Source organism: Grus americana, chromosome 2 (genome assembly GCF_028858705.1).
Source record: "Grus americana isolate bGruAme1 chromosome 2, bGruAme1.mat, whole genome shotgun sequence".
In the NCBI taxonomy this organism is placed as follows: domain Eukaryota; kingdom Metazoa; phylum Chordata; class Aves; order Gruiformes; family Gruidae; genus Grus; species Grus americana.
The window spans coordinates 156,779,393-156,793,471 of record NC_072853.1 but is presented as its reverse complement, the minus strand read 5'-3'; the positions used below and the strand labels follow the sequence as shown (position 1 = coordinate 156,793,471).

At 41.5% G+C, this 14,079-nt stretch overlaps 1 protein-coding gene across 2 annotated transcripts in view; it reads right to left on the bottom strand.

The window, feature by feature from the left end:
- ADARB2 (adenosine deaminase RNA specific B2 (inactive)) overlaps positions 1-13,299 on the bottom strand; it is a 314,861-nt gene extending 301,562 nt beyond the window's left edge. The window contains exon 1 of one of the 2 annotated variants that reach the window (XR_008576089.1): positions 13,006-13,293. Coding sequence is in view for 1 of the 2 variants with exons in the window: in XM_054818308.1 (XP_054674283.1) it covers positions 13,006-13,105 (100 nt within the window). In the remaining variant the exon portion in view is untranslated. Of the gene's footprint in view, positions 1-13,005 lie in introns of both variants that reach the window. The other variant, XM_054818308.1, reaches the window with a different exon arrangement.
- Positions 13,300-14,079: the final 780 nt, after the last annotated feature.

Genomic DNA, 14,079 nt, shown 5'->3' with positions numbered 1-14,079 from the left:
CTTGTTTTGTTGTTGGAACTCTAATTTGGCAGTGATCCATTACTGATAGTGCCGGTTAGCATGACCCTATCACCTATCAAAATTACCACTGAGGCCAATCTGCACTGAAGACAACGTGACCACCCACGTGAGGATGACCTGCGGGATGAAGGTCCTGTAACCAGTAGGGCCTGGCGCTCCTGAAAAAGAAAGATTCCCACCTAACAGCGCAGGATCGGGCGCCTGTTCTCTTCTTCTCGATTCTGCCCTCAATCTTTCTCTCTTTTCTAGTGGATACAAAGAAGGAAATTGTGCTTTTGTTCGCAAGTTCTCAACAATGTTGATGCATGCATATTGTCTGTAATATTACCTACTCAACAAAAATTAATCTATAATCTTAATGTGCATAATGGATGAAAGTGAACATTATACAAGTGAAGACAGAAAATATTTTTTCCAGTTCTTCTTACTGTTTCGGAAAATGAACGCAATAAAGTGATATCCCTTTAGAAATACCGCTGCTTACTATTTATGCAATTTCAAACTATATTACTTAGGTAGCATTTATTTGTGCGGTTCGTTGCTTGCCCTAAGAGACCTTCATTTGTTCAAAGTATGAACTTATTCTAGATTTAAAATGATAAAAGCAAACTAATGTAGAAACATAATGAAATCACCTTCAAATCTGCTTACATTCTCACTTTTCATACAAACCCCCATCATAAAAATAATCCCCCAAATTTCTCTGAGATAATTCCAGCAAATCCCATGCCCATCAAATCCTAAAACATACTCCACCTGCTAGTGAAACTATCACAGTAATTGTTTGGGCTTTTATCTAATGAATATGCATTAAAGCAGTCAAAACAAAATTCTAACTTAATCTACATTACTGGGGAAAGTTTCTGAAACAAGCTGTTGCAGGGAAATTTATGTAATATGTTGTCGACATTCGGCAGAGACGAGCTGTCCGCTAGACAGGGCTGATGGAAACCACTTTCCTACATTCGGTCAGGGAGCTGGATGGCTGTTACCCTTAAGCCATGTTTTTGGTCACTGACGCGCTGAGCACATCACATCTTCTTGTGCCTTTAGCGCTCCTGCCCACCTGTACTTCATCTCTATGCAAAGCCTGTGCTGGTGATCACTGAAAAGTCTCTTTCTGCCACGTGGGTTTCAGTGAGTCGTCATCGTCCCTTCTACAACGCACAAACTCACGGATACCTGCTGGAGCACGGGGAAATGACAGATGGAAATTCAGTGGGTTGTCTGTATGAGGTCTGTGCACGACTGCACCTGCAGACAGGTATGTGCACGACGCCAGCATTCGCAACAATACAGTATGAGACAAACCAACAAAAGCAAAATCATCTGAAACCAAGATTAACAAGCCACCCTCTTCATCCGACTGCCTGCACACAATGCACATGTTGCTTTTGCTATAACGGCCATTAGAACAAGAGTCTCAGCACGCTACCTTTAATTTTTGCTGTTTCCCTTTTCTGTCTAAATGGCACCGAAACCAACTTTATGCGCCGGTGTCAGAGAACCATTTCTTCAGCTCCGGAAGTGGTAGGAAGATCGGTTTAGATGTGCTAAACCAGAATGAGACTGGAGCCCTAAGAAAAATGGGTTGGCAAGTAAGTGCGTTACGAACTTTTCTATATGTAGAAAATTTTTAGGAAAAGAATAGTAACTTCTTATTCAGTTCCTGGTTAAAAAAAAAAAAAATTAGGCACCTGCATATTTGTATGCAGATCTTGTTACTTATTATTTACTGCTTTTCTGAGCAGCAATGGAATGACTGAACAAGTGATTCTGCTGAACCAAGGCCATATGTTACCCCAAAGACCTTTAATGATATATTGGTCCTATCCAGCCACCAATCTCACATATACTTTCATTTTTATAATTTGTATGAGAAACAGCTGCTTCAATAACTGAGGCTACACATGAGGGGATTAAGATAACAAGAAGAAGGGGAGGAAAGAGATGGGTGTTTTGGTAAAGAAAGAAACAAGTGCAAAAAGTGCAAATATATGATAAACACATGGATCTTCAGGGTTACATACACTATGTTTTATTTTAAGAGTGGCTTTTTGGAGCCTTTGCGGTTATCTTATTAATCATTAAAAATAGACTGAGAAAGCTTCTATAGTGCTTAATTCATACTCCTGTTAAAACAGCACTCTACAAGACCCAAAACAGTGTGTAATTTGTTGCTTCTTGCTTTCATTTAATTTTGGAGACTCTTGATGAAGGCTTGGAGTTTTTTGAGGCAAAATTAAAGTAATAATATATAGGGAATACATTTTTTTAATTGTTTTAAACTTTTAGAATTACTTTCCTTGACTCAGAAACCAGGGCTTGGTTCTTTTTTTTAATCTTTTGGTTTTTTTTTAATTTTAGCCCAAGAATTATCTTACAGGTAAAGAGTGCAGTCAGTTTACAGTGGTTTTAGCTGAAGTGGAATAGTCTCCTGGTCTTCCATGAAGCATATGCATATACAAAACTGATGAACTACAGGCAAGGCACATATGTAGGCACTGTTACTAAGATTTTTAATGGAAATAAAAGTTATGAAATTTAGATAGCATTTAATCTTACAGAAATTAAGTGATCCATCTAAAAAGGGCAATCTCATTAAAAAAACCCAAACAAATCTGTAACAATCAATTCCATAAGCAAATTCTCATAGCATCTGAAGGAAGTAATGCATGTGACAAAACCTGAGTTATTCTACAAATTTATCAGCAATGTGCTGCTAATATTGACGAAAGACTTGCCTTTAAAATGTAAACTCGGATACATAGAAACCTCGCTTTCAGCATGTGTAACAAGCCATTCCGGGAGAAACCAAAAGCCCTCCAGGAACTGAAGAGCAAATGTGAGTTAACACCAAGGAGGAATCTGATCCTGTGCATTTGTTTACATGCAAAATAGATAAACAAGTCAAAAGCCGCCTTCTTTCAAACACCACCAGGCAGAACCGCCTCGCAAACAAACGTAGCAGGCTGCCTTGCAGGCAGGGACTATACCTGCTCCTGCCTGCGAGCACCGACTGACTGCCGGCGTGCAGCGTGGCACACTCTCTGCCTTGAAATGAGCGGCGCTCCCAGGGACCTGCCATGTCACACGCGTATTTCGCAATGATAAACCCAAGCGATGTGATGCGACTACGGATGTGATGCAGGTACGGAAAAGATAGGTACCAGCTAGAAACAGGTTCATTTGATACTTGAAACTGGAGCGACAGACTCCTGAATTCCTACCTTTTGCTAATTAATTCTGCAACGGATTTATTAACTGCTCTGACTCAGTTTCCCTCTCTGTAAACTGGGGGAATGTGGCCTGTCGGTGAGAGTTCATAACAACTTTTCATAAACACTTTGAGCATTCACCTAGTATGATTACACTGATGCATTTTTATTAACTCTGGGCAATTAGAGTCCTTGCTGGCTAGGACGAGTTGGAATTATCTGAAGAGAAGGATGATCTTAGTCACTGGCAGGGAAAAACAGTCCAATGTGCCTTACATCATAAAAGTTTATATGGAATTCACTGGTAGCCTTCAGCAAAATCTGCCAAAACTTCTTCGTCTATGGTTTCTTACCCCATTTAAGCAGAATGTATCATCACCTGCTTGAAAATGTGCCTGGGCTAACCAATCTTTAAAGCAGTGTTCTGTTAAACTACATCTATTACAAATCACATTTCTAAACTGCAAATGGCTATTTCATTTCTGACTAATCAAGACCAGTGTATATTTTTAAAAATCCCCACTTTTTTTTTGACACCTAATAACTTTCTTCTGATAACTGGTACTGCGAGTATCTTACTGCCTGTTTTAACCTTACAGTTTACACCTTGTGCTCTATCATGCAAAGACTCCAAAATTATTCTTCTTTTTTTTTTTCCAACAAAATGGATGCACAGCTAAAGTCTCGTTTAAAAACTATTATTGGCAGGGTACAAGTTAACCTAGAAAGACTAGCTTTTGACTTGTTCTGGCAGAATTGAAATGCTTTACATTTATGCTTGAATGCTGTATATTCCCTCTTCTTCCTGCATATGAAATCTAAAGGATTCGCACAGTGAAACTTTTTAAAAAAAAAAAAAAATCATCAAATGACTTATGCTCATGGATTTCAGCTGAAGGCACAAAACGTGCTCCATGCGGGCACACCAGGGAAAGCAAACCTCTGTCATACAGCTGTAAAAACTGGTCATTACAAATGTGACTTGAAAATGAGTCGAGTATCTTAATTTTAGAAACAACGGATTTTACAGAGACACATCAGATGCTTTAGCGTAAATAAATGACAAACATAGATCAACCAATAATCTTTGCAGCAGTTGCAGCTGGAGGAGACCTGCTGTCAGTGATATCAGAGAACATTCCCTTTTTGTACTGTTTCTTTTAAACTTCTAAACCCACGAGCAGCAAGAGCTGAGCTCCAATTTAATTACTGTCTGTGCTGCTCAACAATGGAGGCAACGCAGAGCACGGCAGCTCTGCCCCTCGCCTCCCAAAATCACCATTCATACCGACACGCAAATAGCAGCTCATGACTGGTGTGAGGGAGGGAAATTACAACCTGGAAATCAGGTAATGAAAGTTAATTTCAGTTAAATATCGTTCAAGAATCCATAGGCATTTTGCCTGGCGGTTTGTGGCAGGGCTGCTGGCACGGATGTAAAACGGAGCACGAGCTCAGGGTTGGCTTCTGCTCCCAGTTATGTCAGCTCTTCCCTAAGATTCAGCTGGAGAAAGATCAGCACACAAAGAAACTTAAGACCAAATCCACCTTTTCGGTTAAGGTTCGGGGTTTCCTGACATGAGTATTACAGGCTCCTCCATAAGCATCTGTCTTCACCATTCTGAATTACTTAGCTACTCAAAAAAACATATCTACAAAAATAGAACACAGAAATATCCTAAAAAATCTGGCTTATAAGAAGTTTCTTTCATTTATTTATTTCTCACTCTAAAAAAATCTTATAATCCTTGTGCAGTTGTGCCTTTGTGATTTGTCTGTGAGACTATCAGTATTACATAGAGGAAGATCATACAAAATCCTATGAGAATGTTTATATATTTAAAATTACAAATTCATATAGCAAGTACGGATGGATGTGTATAAACACACAAATGATACAAATGTATTTTATTTTTACATCTCTGAACAAAATACTTCAATGTAATACACAAATCCCTCACGGAAATATTTTTTGGACCCTACAGGCTTTAAGGCCCTTTGTCTAATATAACTTGGAGTTTATTATAGTCATTCATTTAATATCGCTAGGCAGCTAGACGCAAAAGTTTATATTTCACACAAAAATGCGTATGTGTACATATACGTTAAGGCACAGCCACACACGTATATCACGGCACAGTTCTGCCACCCTGACTCATGCTGAGAAGTTTCAATTTCAGTTTTACTGTGAGCAGGGGCAGCAGCACCAGGCCTCACACAAAGGTAACACATTATTACAGCTGGCTTGATAGCCATAATTTTACATTTGTTAAACCCCACTATTTAAGGAATAAATAGCCACTTCACAGTCCCTGAGAACTGGTAAGAAGTGGGCAATTGCATAAAATTAGTTGTGTGTAAATCTCTTTCTACGGGGATGGAGATAAAATATCTGTCGAATTCTACTCATTTCTTCCCACACTTCCCAGCAGCTTTGACTCTTCATGCTGTTGATGCTGATTAGCAGCTAGAGAAAGGTGGCTCTGCTAATAATTCTGAGCATCACTTCTCTTGTAAGGAACAAAGATGTTGTAAAAATGGGGAAAAAATATCACACTTTAGCATGAAGTATTTTGCTGGGATCAACTCATTGCTCATTCCCCAGTCCCGAACTGCATGTAAAACGCCACCAGCACGTACTGCAGGTTTCAGAGCCGGCGCTCACAAGTGGCACAAGTCCAAACTCAGATGCAAGAGTTGGTACGGCGTTGGGACCAAACCCCAACCCAGCAGGAACTCTGTCACAAAGACAGGCTATGGTTTGCAGGGGTAACCCCCTACCCCACAACATTCGTCTGATGACGACGCACCAGCAGTCACGCCAGAAACTGTGTTTTTTCTGCTTAACAAATCATCATGCATTTGTAAAGTTCGTTTTCAACCCCTTTTATCCCACACTTTTGTTTCTTTTTCCAAGGGAATGAGAAACAGGGAGTACATTAATTTTTATCATTATTCTCCTAACCTCACCACAGCATCAAAGAAAGAGATTGGGAATCAGTCTCAATTTCGGTCTATTTTTACACACATCATGCAGGGTGTTGAGTAGGAACAGAGAGGAAGGCGACTTAAAACGTTGTCAGGAATATTCCAAGGAAATGCGCCTGCCTTCCTCGCAGCTGTGTTCCCGGTTTTGGGAGGCACACGGGTGGATGGATGCGCATTGCCACCGCCGCGGAGCTGAGCAGAAGGGCACCTCAGAACTGCCGCGCTCCAGCTTCTGCTGCCAGAACAGCAGAGTGCAAAAAGCCTCACAGCGAACGGGAGCGATTAAACCACCTACAAATCACCTTTCCTCATAATCCAAGTCAGGAGTCAGATAATTTCCTGAAAAAGAGGATTCATATCTCATATTAAAAACCCCAAATCCTTCTTAATGTATCCTACCTAAAGCCAAAACCTACATTCACTGAAGTGAGCAGCAAACTTTTTAGCGTTAGTCTCAGCTGAGCTGATCAAATACCTCAACTCCCTACACATATGTAAGTTTTGGTTTTCCACACCTTGAATGAATGAATTCCCCAGGCCAGCTACGTACTGTCTCAACAGAAAAACTGCTTCCACTCCTATTAAACATGCTGAAATTCTATTTCCTTAAAGGCTTCTGTCTTTGTAAATAAAAAAAATCAGGAATAAATCAGAGTAGCCTGTTTACCTTCTTTATAATCTTTCCTTCTTTAATATAATTTTACTGTATTCTTTCTTATGTTTATCTCCAAAGTAAACAATATAAATCTTATCAATTTTCTTCTGCTGAAATTTTACACATCCCTAATCCCTTTTGCCATATGTCTCTGAATCCTCACTATTAGTAGTACACATTTGGGAGCTAGAAGAGGCAGAATGAAGCAGAACATACTCAGTGAAAACACACCTTTCATTCATTAATGACACCGTAATATCTTCAATATTAGCCATCCTGCTCTTCACGCACTCTGCCCTGCTCTGCGCTTCCCTTGTTATCACGCTTTACGTAGCAGAGATTTTCATTAAACCATCCACAGCAACGTCCAGTCCTTAGTCCGGAGCGGGTATTGTTAACTCAGGGCCCAAAAAGACATCTTCATATTTCAAACCCATCGTAAGAAGTAAGAAATTCTAGACTGACTGAACGACAATGATAACACCATCCATTTAATGCTTTCTGTTAAAGCATTAAATTTGGTTATTTTATGACTCAGGGAGGGTTGCCTATTAGTATGCGTTGACAAGCTGCTTCCACCAGTTAACAAAGCGGTCTTTTTAATATATTATATATCACAATATGCTGTTAAAACTCCTCTGGGTTGGCTGCTTCGTTTCAAATTCATACAGCGGGGAACAAAGGTCGGCTACAGCAGGAAGGTAAGCACTTTATTTTACTATTGGAACTTACATAATTTGCAGGCAAATCGAGCTGTTCTACGCAGAAAACATCGAGTGCATCACAGATGCCTTGAGAATGATCTATCTACTGATGCATATCAGCTTTTTTTGTCTGGATAACTAATAGTTTACAGAGCAAAAAACCAGTAAACTCCCTGAAAGGTTGTAGCTGTAAACACAGAGATCAATGCAGGTTCATTACCACTCGCAAAACCTATACAATATTGGACAGCAGTAATTCAAAAGTAGTACAATTAACAGAGATCAGACAGATATTCTAATGTTCACTTTTTTGATGCAACTTGCTAACCTAAAGGGCATTAAAGGAACCTAAGAAAACAGTTTGCACAGACCTTTAGTAGCTTTGATATTTCACAAGGCGATTTCATCTGACCTTTAATTTTTAGTGCAGTGTTTTCCATTTGTAGGGTATCACTTCATGAAGGGCTGCCATTAAGTATTTTATTAACTCCATTAATATCACTTAAACTGGAATTTGTAAGCAAAGCTCTCACCTTAGGGGAGAATTTCCCTACCCAAATCACCAGGAGAGGCTACAAAATTTTAAGCAGTATGAAGCAATTTCCAACAGTATGATACTTTGCCACTAAGCTTTATATGCTTCTACATCACCACTGAAGAAAGCAAAACATCTGACTTAATTTCTGTGTTCAAAAAGGTAAAAATGGCTATATACGTCAGTGCTCATGTAAGATATGGTCAATATTTGTATTAGTGCTTTTTCTACTTACATAATTAATACTTGGAGGTAAAGTGGAAATGTATTGTTCTGTCTCAAAGTAAAATGCGCCATTTTCTTGTACTCACGTGCTGTTGCTAGGAAGATACAACTCTGCTACAACCTAATCGTCTGCTATTTAGATATGGACTCATGAATCCCATATTTTTATTCTAAATTTAAGTTCAGTCATTGTAGCTAATGTCCTTGATGCTATCTCAAATTGCTGTCATTACACGGATCACTAGAAATTGGAGGTAATAGTAAAAAAGAAAAGAAAAAAGAAAGGTACCAAATTAGATGATGGATAAAGGTTTAATCAATTTAATTTTATCACCAAATCCAGTCCCTTCCTCTTGAGCTGTCAGGGGATGAGATAAGCGGAACACATCTTGAAGCACGACGCAATCCTGTTGTGGGGAAGGAGTTGTGTCCCTGAACCTCGCCAAGATGAAACATGCTCATTTATTACTTTGGCATTGCAGGATGATGAAGAACCAAGCTGGTTTCCTCCCTCCGTCCTCAGCACAATCTTTCTATTTCATTAATTTTTCATGGAATTTCATTTCACAATCATTTTGCCTCTCTAACCCGCTTGCTGCCCTTATTTAGTTTATTCTGTCAACTTTTATTTCGTGTCCCCTTGTATCAGCAGCGACCTCGGCCATGGCTTTCTACCACATCAGTGATACCTGATTCCCTCCTGTTTCCAGTAATTAACTTTAATCGCTAGCTCTACAAAACGGCATTACAAATGAGACGGCTTATTTGTTGTCTTATATTGGGAAATAACTCAGAAGAGGCATATCTCCAATCACCCGTTTCGTACTTTCTATACGTTGATTTCTAAGAAGTTGCCGGAGGCTGCTGAAGTGTGGCCTTTTTAGTATTATCAGCAAACGGCAACTCTGTTTTTGTCTGGTCTACTTTTAATCATTTATCTCAGAAAACAAGCCTTCTTTTCAAAATCTATGCCACAGGCTATGAAATCTGCACAAACCATGCTGAGGCCACTGTGCTGAATTCTGCCAGTACTCTGCCATATTCCAGAGCCCTGGAGAAAACATAGTAAGAACCCGCAAATCCAGCAACTTCCTATAAAGCCCTAAAAATTTAAACCATATTTCTCTAAATCTTTAGGCATAGTTTTCTAATCTCTAGTCCTTTTAGACACAGAGATTAAAAACAAATAAAAATAAATTAAAAAACGCAAACAAACAAAACCCAAGGAGAGAGAAATGTGAAATACCTATTACTGCTTTTACATGAAATTAGTATGCAGATAATATGGCAGGCATCTCTGTATTTATTTTTCATTAGGTCTTTCAGAAATTAAGATATTTACTTCCCACTGGGACTTAACATACTTGTTTTCTAAATGACAATGAAAATATTTCCACCTATACTAGTTTAACAAATGGCAATGAATATGCACATTTTAGCTTTTTAACACACTTTCTGCATGCAGTGTAAAACTGAATGGAATCACTGTGCAAATAAATGCTTGCCAGGCGACACTCATTGCATGGACATTTCATGTTAAGTCTTCAAGGTAGGATCTTTATACTGAAAGGGTTGCTGGATTTCATAAGCATAAAAATAAGATGTATACAAATTAATTATTGAAGGATGTTATTGTACACTGGAATCACGCTCAGTGTGCTACAGTTTTCAGTGCTTGATTTACATATATGGAAACTCTCCCTCTCTGTCTCTTGCAGCACGTGTTTTTTATTGTTTTTTAGCCTAAACGCACAGGGAAATTCAGCTATTCAGAGAACGTTGTTTGCTTTCCTTGCTTGAACTTGCTTTCTGCCCCCAGGAAACTCCTAAAACAGAACATCCAGGTATAAAAGAAATGGAGCAAAGTGATATAGCCAGACACATTAATATATAATTCACACTAACCAGGACAAAAATATGACTGAAAACATGGAAAGTAAATCAGAAGGGGAAAACCAATGCTATTAAATAGAGAATAATATTTGCTTAGACTGCCACACATTCCCAGATATTCTGTCAGGCAATGTCTTAACGTGGGTTTAAGCACAGTTCATACGTAACATATGTAATAAAATATATTGTTTTATAAATAATTTGCTGACTCTATCTCCGTAGGGAGTGAGGATGTGACAGATAATTTCATTTACTTACCCTGATTAATATTCAATCTAAATTTAAGACTAGAATGAATTTCTTTGTCTACACGTGTCCATAGGTATCTCTGAGTGCGGATGTGTAAGCATATGTGCGTAGTTACACACTTTAGAGCATCTACTAAAAGTATTCTTGCTATGAAGAACAAAATATGTGCTGGAGAATAGTTAAAGGCATGTGTCTGGTGTAACTCTCTACAAAGATTTTGCACAATCTATTAAATAGATCAAACCTGCAAAATAGTGGAGCCTCTACTAATTCTCATAAAGACATAGTAATTTATGAGCCTAATAAACATTTTCTTGACTATTCTCTAGGACAGTCAGTTTGTTAAACAACACTTTTGCATTAGATACCATTAAAAAAGACACAGAAATATATGGTCAGTAAATAAACCAGCATAATAGTAAAATCCAACAGGTTTTATACTGGGCGTGCCTTAAGTTACAAGCATTTTTTGCCATCATAAATTTACAGGAATATGTAGTTTTATGAATACAGAAAATAAAATCAAAATCATATGAACATAACCATTGCTCCCTATAATTAGTATAGTAACCAACTATATTATTTGGAAAGTAGTTACAACAGCATGTCTGAAGGAATAAAAAAATGAAGTCTTTAAGTGCACGTTCTTATTAATATTGGTCAGTCAGGCACTTTCTAGAATGCCATCAACCTCCAGCTGTGTATTCTGCAAATAGCTGTCATCTACCAAGTTACTGTTTAGCAAGTTTTTGTGATTTTTTAAGACATTCAACTTCCACCTTATTTTGGCAAAACGTAGAGCAACAAAGGACGCATCAGAAAAGTCTTACTGAAAGACCCTCACTTTTGTCTGCTTCTTAGAAACAAAATTAACACTTATTATTTACCTTTATAAAAAAGCCCCTTTTCTCCATTGCATAGACTAGTGGATTACTGTTTTCTCTTGGCCAAGTACAGGGTAGCTGAGGCTAGGCTAAGTTTGTAATTCCCTAGAAAAGTAGTTTTGCTAGAACAAATACAGCATAAAGAAGTCTGCAGAGCACCACTTAAGTACAAGCAGATTTAAAGATCCTGAGTATGGGAGCTCTCCCTTTGCTTAGCATTTTAAAATTTATTCTGTAATAGAGTGTAAAAGACAACCTCTGTCAGCAGGTGTTATAGCATGCGAAAGATCCGGAGTAACAAGTCAAGGTTACACAGCTACTGGAAGTACTGATATATCTGCACGGCTGTTGTTTTCACTTGTGCGCAGATCACTATTTGTTACTATGATTCTGAATATAGAGAGTTCAGAGATGAAAGTTAAAATAGTGACAATCAGATGATACAGTCTAGCATTTAGCATTTGACCAGTTTCTACCAGTTACTATACAAAACCCGCTTTGACACCTTTCTAAAAAGTTATCAAATACTGTGCTTCCTGTCTTTAACATAATCAATAATTAAGACACTTAGCTAATGGTGCCTACAAATGAGGTTTTCTAGAATCAGAAGAAGAAATAGCCTATCCGCAGCATCAGCTTGAGTTGACGAGCTAGCTGACTAAAACTTGTGTCAGTCCCACATAATGATGACAATTACAGGTTAGATTATAGGTACTGCTTAGGTAAACACTCGGAGTTAGCAGCTCCGCAATCAAATGCGTTGCAGCGGGGCAGCTCTGGCACTCTGCTTCTCGTATCAGTTCATTTTACTTTAAAGTGTTCACTGTCTGTTAACTTCGGCTTTTGCAGGCAAATCAAAAATCAGGCAGTAGTGTGTCACCCCTCTACAGGAGAAAACAGGACAGCCTTGCGAAGAGCTTTTATCTAGGGCGTATTCCCTGTTCGCAATGACATCCTGTAGCTTCACTTTTCGTGCTTATGGCAATTAGCGCCTTCCTAACAAAGCTTTGCCAAGGGAAGGGGAACGGCACCAAACCAGCAAAACTCGGTGGACCTTATCTAAAAAAAAGAAAAAAGGAGGTAGTTTGGGGGACGCAACCCGCCGGCCGGGAGCTGCGCGCTGCCCCCGGAGGCTCCGCGCCGCGCTCCGCCCTGCCGGGGGCACGTCCTGCCCGCGGGCACCGGGGCACGGCGGGACGGGCGCCAGGTTGGGGTCGGGCTGGCGGCGCTGGAGCCGGGCGGGGGCAGCCCGGCGGAGCCCCCGGGACAGCTTCGCCGCACCGCGCTACCTCGGACGGGGCCCGCCGAGCCCCCGCCCGCCGGCACCCCCGCGGGGTTCAACCTCAGCCCAAAACAAAGACAGGAGGGGAGCAAACGCTGCCCGCCCGCGGGGGAGAGCGGCGGCCCCTCTCGTCCTCGCTCGGACCCCGCTGGCGGCGCATCGGCGCGGCGGGGAAGGCACCGCCCGCCCCGCACCGGCCGTCGGGGCAGCGGCGGGGCCGGGGCCGGCGTGCGCCATGCACAGACAATAAACACAGGAGCAGCCGATGTGTCTGCCGGGGCGTGTGTGCGGGAGACAGGCAGAGAGAGAGAAAAAAAAAAAAAAGAGGGGAAAAAAAATAATTTCTCTTACCTTTCCTCTTTGATCTTCTCCTCCTCCTTCTCTTGGACTTGCATTTCAGCTGCCCGCTCGGCCCTCCCGACGCCCTGCTGCTGCCCAGGACGGATGTCATGCCTGTACTTCAGCGAAACAGCACCGCGCCGAGATGTTTTCCTCCCGCGGAGTTTCTCCTCTTTCTGGAGGCGGCTTTTATAGCGCGGTGGGTAGGGCTGGCTGCTCGGCGCTGCCCAGCGTCGCGGCGAGGGGTCGCGCCTCCGCCCCGACGTGCCGGGCCCGGCCGGGGCGATGCCCGGGGGCGGTGGCGGCGGCGGCTCTGCCGGCCCCGCGCCCACTTTTTGCACCTCTGCGAGTTGCTGGGCACCGGCCGCTTTGAAGCCAATGGTGCGGGGGTGGGGGGGGGTGGGGGGGGCGAGGGGGGCGGATTTGCTGCTGCAAAGTCTCCCGCAGCCCAATCGCTCCCGCCGCCCTGCTCTGACATCAGCTCCGCCAGCCCTCGCCCCCAAACTCCGCTCCCCCTGGGCTGCCGGCTGTGCCCGGCTCCCGGCAGAAAGCGAGGGAGAATGGCCCCGGAGGGAGTAAAAGCATCCTGCCGCCTCGTCTGGGAGAAGCCGGAGGGGCAGCTTGCAAGAAGGGAGGCTGCAGGCTGGATTTCAAGCCTCTTTTTTTTTTTTTTTTTTTTTCCCTGCTTTAGACCATGTGGACACTAAACACTCTGCTTCCAGAAACACAGAAATGCCGCTGCTGTCCTCCCCAACCAAACACTTATTAACTAGTTCACTAATTGCGATGCTTATTATTCCCAGGGAGAGAACATGAGTTACTGTTGAAGGATCCCTGTGTCAACAAACCTTATGCAAGAGGGTGAGTGTAGCGATTCCCCTTGAATCTCCAGTTATTTTTAAGGTACGTGCTCTGCTAAATTCACGATCAAGGGCAAAAGCTCTGTGAAAAGAGGAGTGTGTTGTCGTTCAGGCTCATACATTAACACTCTGCAGTGCCTCATTTAGGCAACTGTGCAATTAAAGTGTCGGGAGCAGAGGGGCTTTTACAGAGAGGAAAGATGACAACAGCATTCCTCTGAAAAGC